Source organism: Podarcis melisellensis, assembly GCF_964234715.1.
Source record: "Podarcis melisellensis genome assembly, chromosome: Z".
NCBI lineage: Eukaryota > Metazoa > Chordata > Lepidosauria > Squamata > Lacertidae > Podarcis > Podarcis melisellensis.
This window is the reverse complement of record NC_138547.1, coordinates 7,082,115-7,097,181: the sequence shown is the minus strand read 5'-3', so window position 1 is coordinate 7,097,181 and position 15,067 is coordinate 7,082,115. Positions and strand designations below refer to the sequence as shown.

The 15,067-nt window shown below is 44.4% G+C and overlaps 1 protein-coding gene across 2 annotated transcripts in view; it reads right to left on the bottom strand.

Moving 5' to 3' along the window:
- Positions 1 to 15,067, bottom strand: part of ASTN2 (astrotactin 2) — a 664,383-nt gene that overhangs the window by 422,803 nt on the left and 226,513 nt on the right. For both annotated transcript variants that reach the window (XM_081896297.1, XM_081896298.1), the window contains exon 3: positions 8,515 to 8,893. In XM_081896297.1, the coding sequence (XP_081752423.1) occupies positions 8,515 to 8,893 (379 nt within the window). The remainder of the gene's footprint in view (positions 1 to 8,514; positions 8,894 to 15,067) is intronic.

The following is a 15,067-nucleotide window of genomic DNA, read 5'->3' as shown; positions in this document are numbered from 1 at the left end:
GGGAGCATGGCAATTTTCTGTCTGAATCAAAATGCATAACATGCCTCCTGCAGAAAAAAGAGGGAAACCATAGCCTACAAAGAACATAGGAAGGACCCAAGGAGCTTGATGCTGCAGTTCTTGAAAACAAGACAGCTACTACAGTCGTACCTCAGCTCCTGAATACCTTGGGAGTTGAACGTTCCAGCTCCTGAACGGAAACCAGAAGTGAGCGTTCCGGTCTTCAAACTTATTTTGGAAGCTGAATGTCCAGCACAGCTTCCGCTATTGTTTCTGGCGTGCCTGCGCAATCAGGAACCAATTGGAAGCCGCACCTTGGTTTCTGAACTTTATGGATGTCGAACAGACCTCTGGAACGGATTCCGTTCGACTTCCGAGGTATGTCTGTATAGCTTTTGGGAGCAAATATATGATTCAAGACATCGCACAGTCACTGTGCTGCATGCATCCCTGCATCTCTGTTTCCTCTCTCTACTCTATTTCAACATTCACCTGAAAACTTGTCTCCCAAATGAATTATGTCTGCAACAGGTTCAAATGAAGAGGGGGAAGAGGTCAGTGAAGTTGCAGAGGATGGAAGAAATCAGCTTGACTCACCATCCATGGCAATTAGCAAGTGACACCCTACAGAGGTTTTAGTGACAGCTCTGCTGGTGAAGCTGTTTGAGGTTTGGTGACAAAACCCTGAAGTATTATTGTGATACTATACTGAGAGATTTCCCCTGGGAGCCAAAAGTTACCGTCTAGAGAGTAGGGATGACACCTGCCTGGGGATGCAACAAGCTGTCTCCAAAACACAACAGCACCTACTATATCCATCAACTGATGCAGTTGTCTTTCCTGCTGAGCATCGCTCAGTCCCTCCTTTCTCCCTTTATTTTATCCTTTCTCTAGAGGAGCAGGAAGAGGGAGACAATTGGTGTGTTACTACCACCACTGTTTTGGTTAGATTACCTTTGGCTTTTAGATGTTCTGTAGATGGAGAGAAGGAAAGTGATGAAATGTAAATATGGCAATCCCTGAAACTTTAGCAGAATAATATTCTGCCCTAAATCTTGTTTGGGCTTTCTTCTCTGAACTGTATTGAAAATTCAGTAATTTCTGTCTTTTACAGACTTAAAGGTAAAGGTAAAGTACCCCTGACAGTTGAGTACAGTCGCAGACAACTCTGGGCTTGTGGTGCCCATCTCGCTTTACAGGAAAAGGAAGCCGGCATTTGTCCACAGACAGTTTTTTTAGGTCATGTGGCCAGCATGACTAAGCTGCTTCTGGCGAAACCAGAGCAGTGCACAGAAACAGTGTTTACCTTCCCACTGGAGTGGTACCTATTTATCTACTCACACTTTTTGGCATGCTTTCAAACTGCTAAGTTGGCAGGAGCTGGGACCAAGCAACGGGCGCTCACCCCACCGTGGGGATTCAAACCGCCAACCTTCTGATCAGCAAGCCCAAGAGGCTCAGTGGTTTAGACCAGTGTTTCCCAACCTTGTGCCTCCAGCTGTTTTTGAACTACAATTCCCATCATCCCTGACCACTGGTCTTGCTAGCTAGGGATGATGGGAGTTGTAGGCCAAAAACATCTGGAGGCACAAGGTTGGGAAACACTGGTTTAGACCACAGTGCCACCTGTGTGCCTGCAGACTTATACCGTTCTAAATAATTTACACAAAGAAAATCAAGAGAAGAGGCAGAAACAGGCAAGAGGTAGGAAGAGGAAAATGAATCCAGTATACCTATTTCTATATACCTGAAGGGGAAACTGCAACAGCTTTCACAGAAGCAGGACATGAAGATTTTCAAGAAAGAGTTTCTGCTCAGCACCCTTCCTGTAGCATGTATTATCATTACCCTTTGATGAGGGTGGTGGGAGGAGCCACGACCTTCCTCTCCAGCTTGGAGCAAGAAGAGGCCCAGGATCCTACAGTTTTGCAGCACTTTGAGGGAAAAGCTGAACTGGTGAAGAAGACTCACCCAAATGGCCCCCCTGAAACTTTCCTTCTGCATACCCTCCAACACTTCTCCGATGAAAATAGGGATATCCTATTCAATAATAATAATAATAATAATAATAATAATAATAATAATAATAATAATTTTATTATTTATACCTTGCCCACTTAGGCGGCTTCCAACATATATAAAAACATAATAAAACATTAAACATTTAAAAACTTCCCTATGCAGGGCTATCTTCAGATATCTTCTAAAGTTTGTATTCATCTCCTTGGCTTGGGGCTTGCCTAACTCCATACCCCCAAAAAAATATCTGATAAAAATAGGGACATCCTAAGGAAAAGTGGGACATTCTGGGATCAAATCAGAAATCAGGAAGGCTTCTGTAAATCTGGATCTGTCCCTGGAAAAAAGGCACACTTGGAGAGACTGCTTTTGAGGCTGTCAGCATTCTCTATGCAATGAACAATCTACCCTGGTAGGAAGACCCCATCTTCTATGAACAATATTTAAGCCTGGCTGCTGAGGATCCTCTCCTTCATGGATCACTGCCTTGTCATGGTGAAGGGGCTTGAATAACTCAGAGAAGCTATGAGCTATGCCATGCAGGGCCACCCAAGATGGACAGGTCATAGTGGAAAGTTTTGACTCAACATGATCTACCTGGAGCAGGAACTGGCAAGCCACTCCAGTATCCCTGCCAAGAAAACTCCATTGCTTTTGAATTATGGTGCTGGAAGAGACTCTTGAGAGTCCCATGGTCTGCAAGAAGATCAGATATACTCTGGTTTCTCTTGAGATTGTACAAATCTTTTGCCTTTTACAAACCTATCCATTCTTATGGAAACCAGCCCTGAGTGCTCACTGGAAGGACAGATCCTGAAGCTGAGGCTCCAATACTTTGGCCACCTCATGAGAAAAGAAGACTTCCTGGAAAAGACCCTGATGTTGGGGAAGATTGAGGGCACAAGGAGAAGGGGACAACAGAGGACGAGGTGGTTGGACAGTGTTCTCAAAGCTACCAGCATGAATTTGACCAAACTGTGGGAGGCAATGGAAGACAGGAGTGCCTGGCGTGCTCTGGTCCATGGGGTCACAAAGAGTCGGGCACAACTAAACGACTAAACAACAACAGCTGAGGCACCTTTAAGTACAGTAGAACCAGCAGTGGAACCAGTACAGTGGAACTTTATTTATTGTCTGTTAACATTCTTTTTGCTCTGCATGTAAGTCTAAGTTGCTTCTTTTTCAAAGCTGAATTAATTTTTTTTTTGTCCTACTTGAATTTATTAATATGTTTCATAAAACAATTTCTTCAACACACCCAATTTAATAAGTGGGTGCTTGTTGAAAGCAGCTTTGGGCACAGCTCACTGTGGAAAAGTGGCATATAAATAAACAAAACCAATCAACCAGTCAATCAAATTCTCACCCCCTTCCTTTCTAGAGCCAAGCAGAAGAGGAAAGCTAAGTTGACTGTTTTGGCAGCACACCTTCTACTTGACTCATCGCTTTTTCCTCTGGCCTTGAAAAAGTAAGGTGAGCTCCCATGCTACCAAAATGGGCTCCTACCACCACCACCCCAGTGCAAAAGCTTTAAATTAAGAGCAGGGAGCAAGGCGTTGTCCTTGATTCCCCACTGTGCCTTAGTGGCAGGTCAGACACCAAGAGTAGGAGTAAACTCCACTGAAGACAACAGGATTCACTTTTGAATGAACATGCAGACTGATATTGCAGCCTAAATTTTGACTTGGGTATAAAGGCCGGCTAAAATAAATACCTACTTGTATCTAACTTTGGTGTTGACACACACCATTATACTTAAACAGGACAGGCACATACACTCAATATTCTGACACCCCCACCCCGCATATCTCACTGGAGTGTGGCACTGAGAACACATGTCTGCTTCTCTTGGTGAAGCATCACGATTCCTTTTATCAGTAGTGCAGAGGGTTCAGGGGATCAATGCAGATAGAAGACAAGACCATCCCTGGGGAATTGTTCCACATTGAAGCAGCTTGTTGCTTCCTTGACTGTTTTCTCTCCCAGCTACCTCTATCGTTTTGTTTTATTCATACAGATTTCTTTTTTTTTACCTTGGTTCTCAGCCATGCATGACCCCAACACTGCTTTCACGATGAGATATATCAACACGGTCTCCCTGGCAGACCTAAAAGCACAGCAGGAAGCATTGGAGAGGAGACCCACCCAAGGCCCGATCCATGGCAGGGTGTTTAAAGATTAAAGCTAATGCTTTGTAAGGGGGTGGGGACAGAGAGAGGGGGAACACAGAATAAAATTGCTCCCTGCTACCATGCACTCGCTTACTAGTTAAAATTTTAATGCCTTGTTTTTGTTTCTTCAGAGGAATTTTATTGCTATGTTGCAGGTTAACAATATTAAATGCTTTTCTAATGACATTTCAATAAGCAGAGATGGGTGTTGCTGCTTTCAAGAGACAACAACTAAAAATGCAGGCAATCAAATGTGCATTAGCCAAAACACTCTGGGGAAAGCATTTTCTGTTCGGCACAAGGAAGAAAAACACATATTCCTATCACTTGTGTGAGCCTTCCTCTAAACACAGTGCACAGAGCGCGGGCATGTAGAAGACGCACGGAATAAAAGGGTCAGGAGGTCAAGCCAGTCTGGGCCAGCTCCCCAGATCCTGCTCTCCAAACAGCAAGAGCTAATAGTCGTTTTCTGCCAGAATGAATTTCACTTCAGGTTAAGAGGAGTGGAGCAGTTGATGAGAAGGGTACTATGTAAGCTCCTTTTTGGTTGCTGAATGCGATGTAACTGGACTGTTCTTAAATGAGTAGCATATGGTGAAATCTGATCAAAAGGCAGGTGTGGAGGGGAGGCAGAAACCTCACTCCAGTTGATGGGGCCCATAGGAAAGTTAACAAGGTGGTCCATTGGAACATGCAGGCTCATGGTGCTTCGGTAATACAGCACCCCAGGATTTCACACAAGATCGGAGCCTTGAATAGGCAGGATTGCATGCAGCTGTGAGCACCAGGCAGTGACATGTGGGTAGCAGGTGTTTAAGCTCATTGATTGGTTTCAGGGGTTCTAGATTTGGCAATGAGTTGGCAAGTGCACCAAGTCTAGTGGTGGAAGATGCATTGGGCTGAATACTTAGTAGGGAGCAGAGGGGAAAGGGGCCCCCTGCCTTCTCCCATCAAGAGATTCCCTTGGAGGGTGACTCTTCCTCTCCAGAAGCCCAAACCAGCAGACAGTCTGGTTGATCAAGGGATGCAAGTCCCATGCCTACGCATCTGTACTCAATAAAACCTAATTGCAATTCATTCACGTGTCTCATGGTCTTGGCTCACCGCCTGTACCCCCTCCCACAGCTTCACTACACCTGGGTCCACAGTGCCTCTTGCTTGCTTAGATAGAGGACAGAGGGTGTGTGTGTGACTGTAGAAACTAGCCTACTGTATGAAGGTAAGATATGCATATGTTGCTCCACCAGCTTTTGCCTCTGGCTCTACTCATGACCGACATATGGCCCTTGGAAGGCTCCAAGATGAGAGTGCAGTCTTCAGACTGAAGAAGGTTCTCCACCCCTAGACCATACTGTTGGAACTAGCAGTAAGAAAGGCAGGGAGATTCCCTTTTTAAGAAAACTTAGTGAAGAGATGGAAATGTTCGACATGCTTGAGCAGGGTTTTTTTTCCCCCAGTTGGAACTTGCTTGAACTCCACTCTGGCATCTCTCAGGTAGGCACCATTGCCATTCTAAGAGAACAAGGGAGGTGTTCTGAGAACAAGGAAGTGAGTTCTGGCACCTCTTTTTCTAGAAAAATGGCACTGTGCTTGAGTGTCTTGAGCAGTCTATGGCAAACTGGGTTGGACTCAAAGCTTCCATCCTCCTTAGCCAACATGGCCTAGGGTCAAGGATGGTGAGAGTTAGAGCCCAATAACACCCAAAGGGCACCAGGTTGGGGAGACTGGTCTAGAAATCAGACGCTTGATCTGAAATATGTGATTATGTTAATAATTCTGGAGGACTTCTCCTACCTTCCATCACTGCTGTGAAGCACACGTTAGCTTTAGTGGAAGGCCTGCAGAGATCATATTTTAAGGGATCCAAGCAAGAAATCAGATTTCTGCAGAGGTTTAATCCACTCCATAGGTTTTTAATATAGTGAGTATCCTTCTACCATTAAAAAAGGGGAAACAATAAATTCAAGGCTGCAGGGGATTTTAATTATTTTGCTGACGTGGTTCTCACATTGAGGCTGGCTTCCCACTTGCAGCCCAGGTGGCTGCATAAGCAGGTAGAAGCAGAGGTGGGGGCAAGATGTGGGGTAGAAAAGGCATAAAGAGTGGGGGGAAATGTTTCTACTCAACTCTTCAGCACTGCACGTCCTCTCTGCAGTTCCATCATGCCTCAAGCATGTGCACCATGAACTGTGTACCCATTGTGTTTTAAAATATAATCTTATTTTAATGAGAAATTTTTAAATGTAAAATAAGGTTTTTGTTTTGTTGTGTGTGGTTTAAAGTAATTATACTTGGATTTGTAATTTGCACTGTACATTTAATTCACACAGCAATTAAACACATTACTTGTTCAAATGCAAAAAATGAAATCAAACATATCACAAGTATTTTACAGATGAACAGATGCTGGCTTGCTTAAGGCTGCATGGTGAAATGCAATGAATGATATGAGGTTCTGAGAGCTCCACTCTTGTCCTATACAGAATCACTCTTGGTCTTTCAGTATCCCTTTCTTAAAAAGCCGAATAAAAGCAGCCACTTGCAAAAGGTACTCAGCACAACAACTGTGAAGAACTCTGAAAATTAAGAAGGGATATAAAAGTTGTGTTGCTACCAACTTTTATTCATTTATTTAAAGCATTTATATCCTGTTCTTTAGCAGACTCCCAGAGTAGCTTACAAAACCAGTTACTCACTGTCCTCAGGCTTATAAACTAAAGCATAAGAGGGAAAAAAAGATGAGAAGGGAGGGAGGAAAAATAAAGCTTATTGTTATGGGGTCGAATGCAGCACTAAGTTAAAGTCACATAGTGGCATAATTGTTCCACTGACAACATGTTTTCCACTTATGAAACACTGTGCAAGAGAATACACAAGCAAGTTGCTGGTATCTTTGTTGCACAATAGATTGTGCAATCTGCTGCACAACAAGGTTTTGCTACCTGGATTCTTGAAGCACAATACTGAAATTCACCCATCCGCTAGTGCAAGAGTCCTTGTGCTATCGAACGAAGAATGCAGTTATATACATCTGTCTACATATGTCTATCTAAGAGGACAGCTGCTCTCCAAGTGTGTGTGTGTGTGTGTGTGTGAGTGTGTGTGTGTGTGTGTGTGTGAGAGAGAGAGAGAGAGAGAGAGAGAGAGAGAGAGAGAGAGAGAGAGAGAGAGAAAGAGAATGACTCTCCCCTCTTCCTGTGGCTCCAGATCCATGAGCATAGCAGGTGACAATGTCAGGGCCAAAAGGACAGAGTCAGTGCTTCTGCTCACGTACTTCAGGTGAGATGAAACACCTCTCTCTGCCCAAGACGTCAGACAGCCACTGTGAGTCAGACAATCCCATAATGGATTGGCAAATAGTCTAAGCTAGTATAAGAACACTTCCTATGCTCCTACGGCTCCTTCCAGTTCCATTTGCTGCTCTATTGTTTTATCTTTCCCATACCCAATGGAAAATTTTCGGTTTGTAATACGTCACGTTATTTAAGTGTGGCCTTTATCCAGTGACAAAGTGGGTGGTGGGAACAATGGGCATTTAAATGAGAGCATAAGCCAGGAATCATTTATCAGCATGGGACCCTCAGGAATGAAAGAAAGGCTATGGAGGCTTAGCAGAATACCTTTCACAATCCACCTGAGCATTCAATCATGAATTTAGAAATACGACCCATCTCCCTTACTGCCTTTCCATGCTATTACAAAAGAGGACAATCCCCTCCTTCAAGAAGTGCTTTGGAGATTAAAAGCTCCAGGTGAGGGACCTGCAAAGTATTACACTGAAAGATGCTGTACTTCATTTGTTCCCAGAAAGTTTCCATCCAGCAAAAAAGATATGCAAACTTCTCAGGTGACAAGTCCTCCTATCTTATCTAATATCCACCACACAAGCAGTACTAGGCTGCAACGTGTCTTATGGCAAGTCCCTACAGAGATGAACTGCATACAACTTCCAAGTTCCTCAATGGAAGGCAATGATTAACTTACTGTGTGTGTGTGTGTGTGTGTGTGTGTGTGTGTGTGTGTAGACAAATTGATTAATGTTTTTATCATTCAAAGCACCTGTCAGCAGCATCACAAGGCAGTATGCCTGTGACCTGTATTTGGATGCAAGCAAACTGCTCCTAGAAACTCAACACTCATTTGAAGTGCAGCAGCCCCCTGTGCTTACACATCGCAGCTCTGGGCAAGGGAAGAACAAACACCCAGCATGGCTGTTGCCCTTCTCATCCATCACTTTTTAATGACCCCTTCAGCACATTCCAAAGATGGCTGCCTCTGGCAAAGGGAAAGTGTGGGGGAGGGGGGGGGGAGGGAAGCAACAAACCTTTCTTTTCATAGTCAGGCTTCTCCCCGCTCCTGCCCAAGCTGTCCAGTGGCTGCATCATCTGGCTCGCAAACTCGTCCTCCTGGCAGCCATGCTCAGGCCGCAGGGGGTTCTCCTCCTCCTCGTAGTCGTAGTCATCCAGGATGGGGGTCTCGCGGATGGGCATGCCAATGACCGAGGTGTGGGCTTGTAGGCGTGAGTTCCGGAAGCTGTCCCTTCCCTGCGAGCCCAGCAGCACCGAAGGGATGTAATGGATCTCATGGGTGGCCTCTGTGCTGGCGCTCTTCTGCGGGATCCTGCGCTGCTTGTACCAACGGCGCTGGGCATACAAGGCAATGGTGAACACCAGCAGCAGCAACAGGAGAGCAATCAGGCCTCCCTAAATGGAGAGAGAGCAAAACTCCGTAGCTGTTCAACACCCTCACTCTCCAACTCCACTTAAACCCAAATTTTAAAAATCAGCCTTATTAAGAAAACATTATTTTTCCAGTGTCTAAATTGCTAGGTGCTATACAAAAAATCCTTCAGGCAGACATCAGAAACCCCCCACTGAAATTAATGGATCTAATTTAGACGTGCCTATTTCAGTTGGTCTACTCTGAGTAGGAATAACTTTGGCTACAACCCACGAGCCAGGTTCACCTGCCCAGAAGTTGCTGGACTACAACTCTTATAAACTCTGGCCACTGGCCATGCTTGCTTAGACTGATGGGAGTTGTAGCAAAGGAAGCTTAAGAAAAGCTGTGAATATACTACTGTGCTTAAGCCTGTTGCATCCTTATATTTAGTTTAAGTAATAAGCTAACTTCTATATGAAAGAACGCATCTCCTGACCCAACTCTTTCACAAACTTCTTTATGTTAATGAAACTTGTTGTTTGAGGCAGTGGCGGCACCCCCTCCCTTGCTGTGATTGAAAAGTTCATGTTATAGATAGATAGACAGATAGATAGATAGATCTTTCTTGCATGGTGCAGAAGTTCAGTCTGCTCCAAGCACCCACTGAAGCAAGTGGACAATGGTGGGTCAGCACTTTATTGACCGGGGGGCTGCCCAGCTTAAGGCAGGCAGTAGCTGACCAGTGAGACACAATCATCTCTCCCATCAATGGAGGCAACCCATAGCACTCATACCTTACCACCCAGGTTGAGCTCATAACTTGTAACTGCCCCTCACACACATTGTTTTTGCTGCACTTGCAGCACCAAAGTGACATCTCTGGGGCGCAAGCCTGGGCAATGCGTATGGAGGTCCTGGGTTGCCCAGGCGACAAGTCACCCTTGTGGTCCAAAGGAAAGGAAAGCAATACATTTGGCTTGGATGCAGAAGTTGCTGGAAGGAGGCATACAAAACACCATCCAACCACCTTAGGGACTCCACTCTGGATTTGTGTAGGCTTTACTCCTTAGGCTTTTCTTCTCCTGAAGATGTTCCACAAGGCAGTGGCTACAGATTTTTCCTCAGGGTTTACTCCCTTTCAGAGTTTTCCTTCTCCTAGATGGGCTACCTTCCCATCTTCCTACCTTCATCTGGTGTAGGAACTGTGTCTTTGACTGCTGGACCCACTATTGGTTTCATCTGCTCAGTCTGCTGGAGCCTACCTTCACATGCAGGACAAGTCTCTAACTCACTGAGGGTTTGAGACCCATTGGCCACCCACACCTGGTTTAGCCAGTAAGACAAAGCTGTTCCCAGGGTGTGGCCGCTGTCACATGCTGACAGCTTCTAGGAGCCACAGATGAGAGCTGAGTGCAGGGGATGGGGACCAGTGGTAGATGACCTACCCAGAAGGAGGACATCATGTCCCCCACCAGAGATACTGCCCCTCCCCTAGCACCCCATATATAATTTTCAAAAAAGGTCATACAAGATTCTGCAAAATACAATGTGATCAAACAGGATCTGGTGACATTATGAATATATACCATTATAGATCACGGCTGAACAAATACAGACAAACAAACAAGTATATGAATGCATGGAAAGTAGTGACCAAAACAGATAATAACAGAAGTAACAGTTAAACAAGACAAGGTTACAAAACATGAACCCTATTAGAATAATAGAATCATAGAATTGGAAGGGGTCCTGAGGATCATCTAGTCCAACCCCCTGCAATGCAGGAATATGCAGCTCTCCCATATGGATATCAAACCTGTAACCTTGGTGTTATCAGCACCACACTCTAACCAACTGAGCTAACTTATACCAAGGGAAAGTAATTAATGTTGGTGCTTTTTGACAACGAAGTGAAATCAAAATTTAGGGTTTCTGCACATGACCTGTTTATTCAGCAATCATTCCAATTGCTTACATGCAGGCTAGATTATATCCAGTCTTCATTGAGCATTTCTTCTGATTTGTTTGCAAGAACAGTGTACTGCAAGGAGCATTAGTCCTCATTTACTTGTGGGGTGGTTGCACATCTCCCCGTTAATAATTCAATAACGCCACAAGTTTCAGTATATCTTCCTGGCATTTTGGAACACTAAAGTCATTTTCTTTTATCTTTTAGTGGATTTGGGCTGTGTGCACATTATTGGCTTAAAGCACAGAGGGGTCATTATTTTCTCAATTTGGATTGAAGCTGGTTAGGGTGAAAGCACATCAAAATGCAGTATCTAATTAAAAAATGAGAGGACAATTACAGGATACATATGGATTATGATGATGTGTACACCTCTTCCCAAAGCGGTGGTGGGAGGACACTAAGTGCAGAGTGAACGTGAGTGTGTTCACAGCATTAGTGCACTAGGGCAAGAGTACTTTAAACTAATTACACAAACCTAAATTTTCAGTGCATGATTGACTCCTTTCAACAGAAGTTTCAAAGTATCATTAAAGCTCAGTCAATATTGGAAATTGAGAAAGAACTTCAAGAACAGAGACATACTTTTCCTCCAGAAACCTGTCAAGAAAGCCCATAATTCCTGAGCTGATTTCAAACGGAGCAAAGGTTAAGTTTCCACATCCCTGCAAAGGATAAACAAGTTAACAAGCCCCAGAAAGAAGAATTAGAGCCTTCATTTACAGACACTGCCCATTTTCAGCACTCTGAAATGCACGGAGAGAAGAAAGATCTTTCTGAAAAGTCAAACTTCGGAGGGATTCAGAAAGGGCTTGTTTTAATCTATTTTTCATGTTGAATTGTCCAACCAAAAGCACCAGATAGAGAAAAGGGGAAGGAAAAAGGATAATATGTGAAATGTTTTATTTGACAATGTGTCATTCCAAACTGATTATTTCTGTCTCCAAGCTCCCCCCTCACCCCATATTCCCAAACAATGGCTACATCCAGGGGGGATTTAGTATTCTAAGACAGGATTTATAATACTCTGTTCTGCAGTGATAAGAACACAGGCCTTTAATCCTCCGAGCTGTGAACATGCATATTCTCTTGCATAATAGATAGCCTTTTTGCCATACTTCCGTGGTGTCCCCAAACCACACAAGCACTGGCAGAGAAGGACAAAGCATGGAGCTCTCAGAAGAGTATCTAGAATGCAGATTGGGTCTCTTAAAGAGTACCTAGAACCTTGCCCCAAGGTAAGCAGAGCACAAATCCATGTTTCTCACAGTCCATTGCCAGTATGCACATGTTTATGGCATTAAACAGATTAAAAGATTTTGAGTTCTGCAACCAAAGGCAACAATTGTGGGACTGGAGTGATTTCTACAACCTGAGCAACTGTTTGTTTGTTTGTTTGCTTACTTGCTTAATAAAAAGCTCATTCAGCACATTTTCTCACAGCTGCATTGAAGCAGAAGTGATTTTGTTTGTTTCCACTTTGTTTTTCAATTTCATATTTTGTTTTATTTTTTAGGGATTAGGGACATATAATGAAAAGGGCAAGCGGGATAAGTACTGCTACCTAACCTAGGGGTGGGGAAGAATGAGACCGGGTGTTCAATGTTTAATGTGCGTACTGCTAGATAAATAATAAGGCCAGCCAAGGATCTTCCAACAACAAACCAATGCCCTGCCATTTCTCTTCATCCTCAAATTTCCATTGCCCATACAGTGTTCTTACTACACACTAGCATTCAACAGTCATGGGGAGAGGGTGGACAGACTCCACTTGGAACCCAGATGTTTTGGACAACTGATACCCAGGTGCAGATATCCCTTTGGGGGCTCAAGAGGGTTCTTTGAAACAGCTGCCGATTCTCCTGGAGGAAACAGATTATAGGTAAAGAAAGCAAAACTGTGACCGCTAGTCTTGCTGCTGATGCACTACCCTAAGATAAGCCTTTGCTTCACATCAAATCAAAACCAGTATTGTGGCTTGTCTCATTCCAATCAAACCATGACCTACAACCACGGCTTGTTCTCCCTTACCAAGCACGAACTGGAGCAGTTTGAGCTAAATGCTTTCCATGAGCATGACACAGCAATAAATGGGAAAGTTTGATCTTCTGAAATGAACTTAAGAGCTGTCTTCCCATAGAGGCAGATTCTGCCAAAATGAGGTTCATTTTGCTGAATGCTCTGATCTTTCAGTTGTTGATGCTCTTGATTATTAATTTAGAGCATTCTTGTAAGCTAATTAATATGGAAAAATATTTTTAAGATCCAGGTCTACATTGATGCCCATAATATTGAGTTAATACATTTTTTTGCTGCATTTTTTGCTGTCTTCCTCCCAAGAGCACCTCCCTGTGTAACATGCTATGAAATATAATGTGTTGTTTATTCCTCTTTACAGGTCATTAATGATGATAAATAGGGGACTTGCTACTGCCAATCTCAGTGAAATCCTTGTGGATACCTCCCCCTCCCCTCTCCATGAACTGTCATTCATCACCATCTTCATTGCATTCCTGTCATTTCTGAAGCCTCTGTAATCCTAAAGTGCCTCAGTTCTATAAGCCCTGGAAGGAAAAGAGAGGAAAAGAAATCCTCCTCACCACCACTAGCTGCTGAAATGCTAAACAGAGGTGATGAATGTCTGGTGTAACAAACCCCAGGCCTGTTTCTCTTAAGAATTCCCCTTATCTACCCAAAAACATTTTCCATCCATAATCCTCACTTCAAGTCCTCAAGCGGACACAGTGGACTGCTAGGCAGGTGACGCTGGTCACAAACTGTTGTTAAGAATATTAGCTTGTATATGAGCTGCATTCAGGTCAAGCAGTCCCTACCCAAGCAGAGAAAGTAACTCACAGAATGGCTGGTTTACCACTGCATGCAAACCGGTGCTTGTATTTGGTTTCTCCAAAGCAAACCACAAGTGGGAAGCCAAGCCATGCCTTCTCTTTGTGGTTTGTTTTGAGAGAAACGGAAAATGAACACTGGCTTGTAAATAACACTAAGCAAGCTGCTGCCTGAGTTGTTTCCCCACACTAGGAAAGGAGGAGCGAAATGAGAGCTGCTTAAACTGCATGCACAAGTGTGCAACTCATTGGCATAGCCAATGGATGGGGGGGCAGCTGCTCCCCCATCAAGTAAATAAATAATAACACTTAATTAACTGACCAATTGCATTGCAGATAACTTGGTTCTGCCTGCCCCCCCAATTAATCCTAGCTACACCCATGGTGCAACTCATACATAGGCTAGTTTCCCTAAAGATGATTTATTACCAGTGTGATGTCCAGGCATGGCTGGTGCTTTACATAATTCCACACAGAGATTCTCAGATAACAGCCAAACCATGGGATGAAAGAGCAATAAAGTGAGTTTTTGGAATGAAGATTGTGGTTACAAGTCTTCTCCTCTGGTCCTGCTGCTACCACCCACTGCACTACCCAGGGTTAAACCATGGTTTTTGGAGACATATTGGAGGGATTCATAGGAACCATCTCCATAAAATATTTGAGGGGGGTTATCCCACCCCCATGGGACACGGGTTTATAGCAGAGGGTGGCGCTGTGGGTTAAACCACAGAGCCTAGGAATTGCCAATCAGAAAGTCGGCGGTTCGAATCCCCACGACGGGGTGAGCTCCCGTTGCTCGGAAGGGGAGAGGGAGTGTTCCAAGGAAGGGGAGAGGGAGGGTGGGAGAGCCTTTGGTAACTATGATTGGTAACCAATCATAGCTTCTTGCCTTTTGACATGTCAAAAACCCTCAGATAAGACCAAGGTCCATTGCAACTAGTGTGGTACTTTAAAAAAAAAAAATTGTTCCACTTCTTGGTCTCACAGGAGGCAGTGCACGCCACCAATTTGGACAGATTTAAAAGAGGATTAAACACGTACACGGGTGGCGCTGTGGGTTAAACCACAGAGCCTAGGACTTGCCGATCAGAAGGTCAGCGGTTCGAATCCCCACAGCAGGGTGAGCTCCCGTTGCTCGGTCCCTGCTCCTGCCAACCTAGCCGTTCGAAAGCACGTCAAAATGCATGTAGATAAATAGGTACCACTCCGGCAAGAAGGTAAGCGGCGTTTCCGTGCGCTGCTCTGGTTCGCCAGAAGTGGCTTAGTCATGCTGGTCATATGACCTGGAAGCTGTACGCAGGCTCCTTCAGCCAATAAAGCGAGATGAGCACCGCAACCCCAGAGTCGGTCACAACTGGACCTAATGGTCAGGGGTCCCTTTACCTTTACCCCACCCC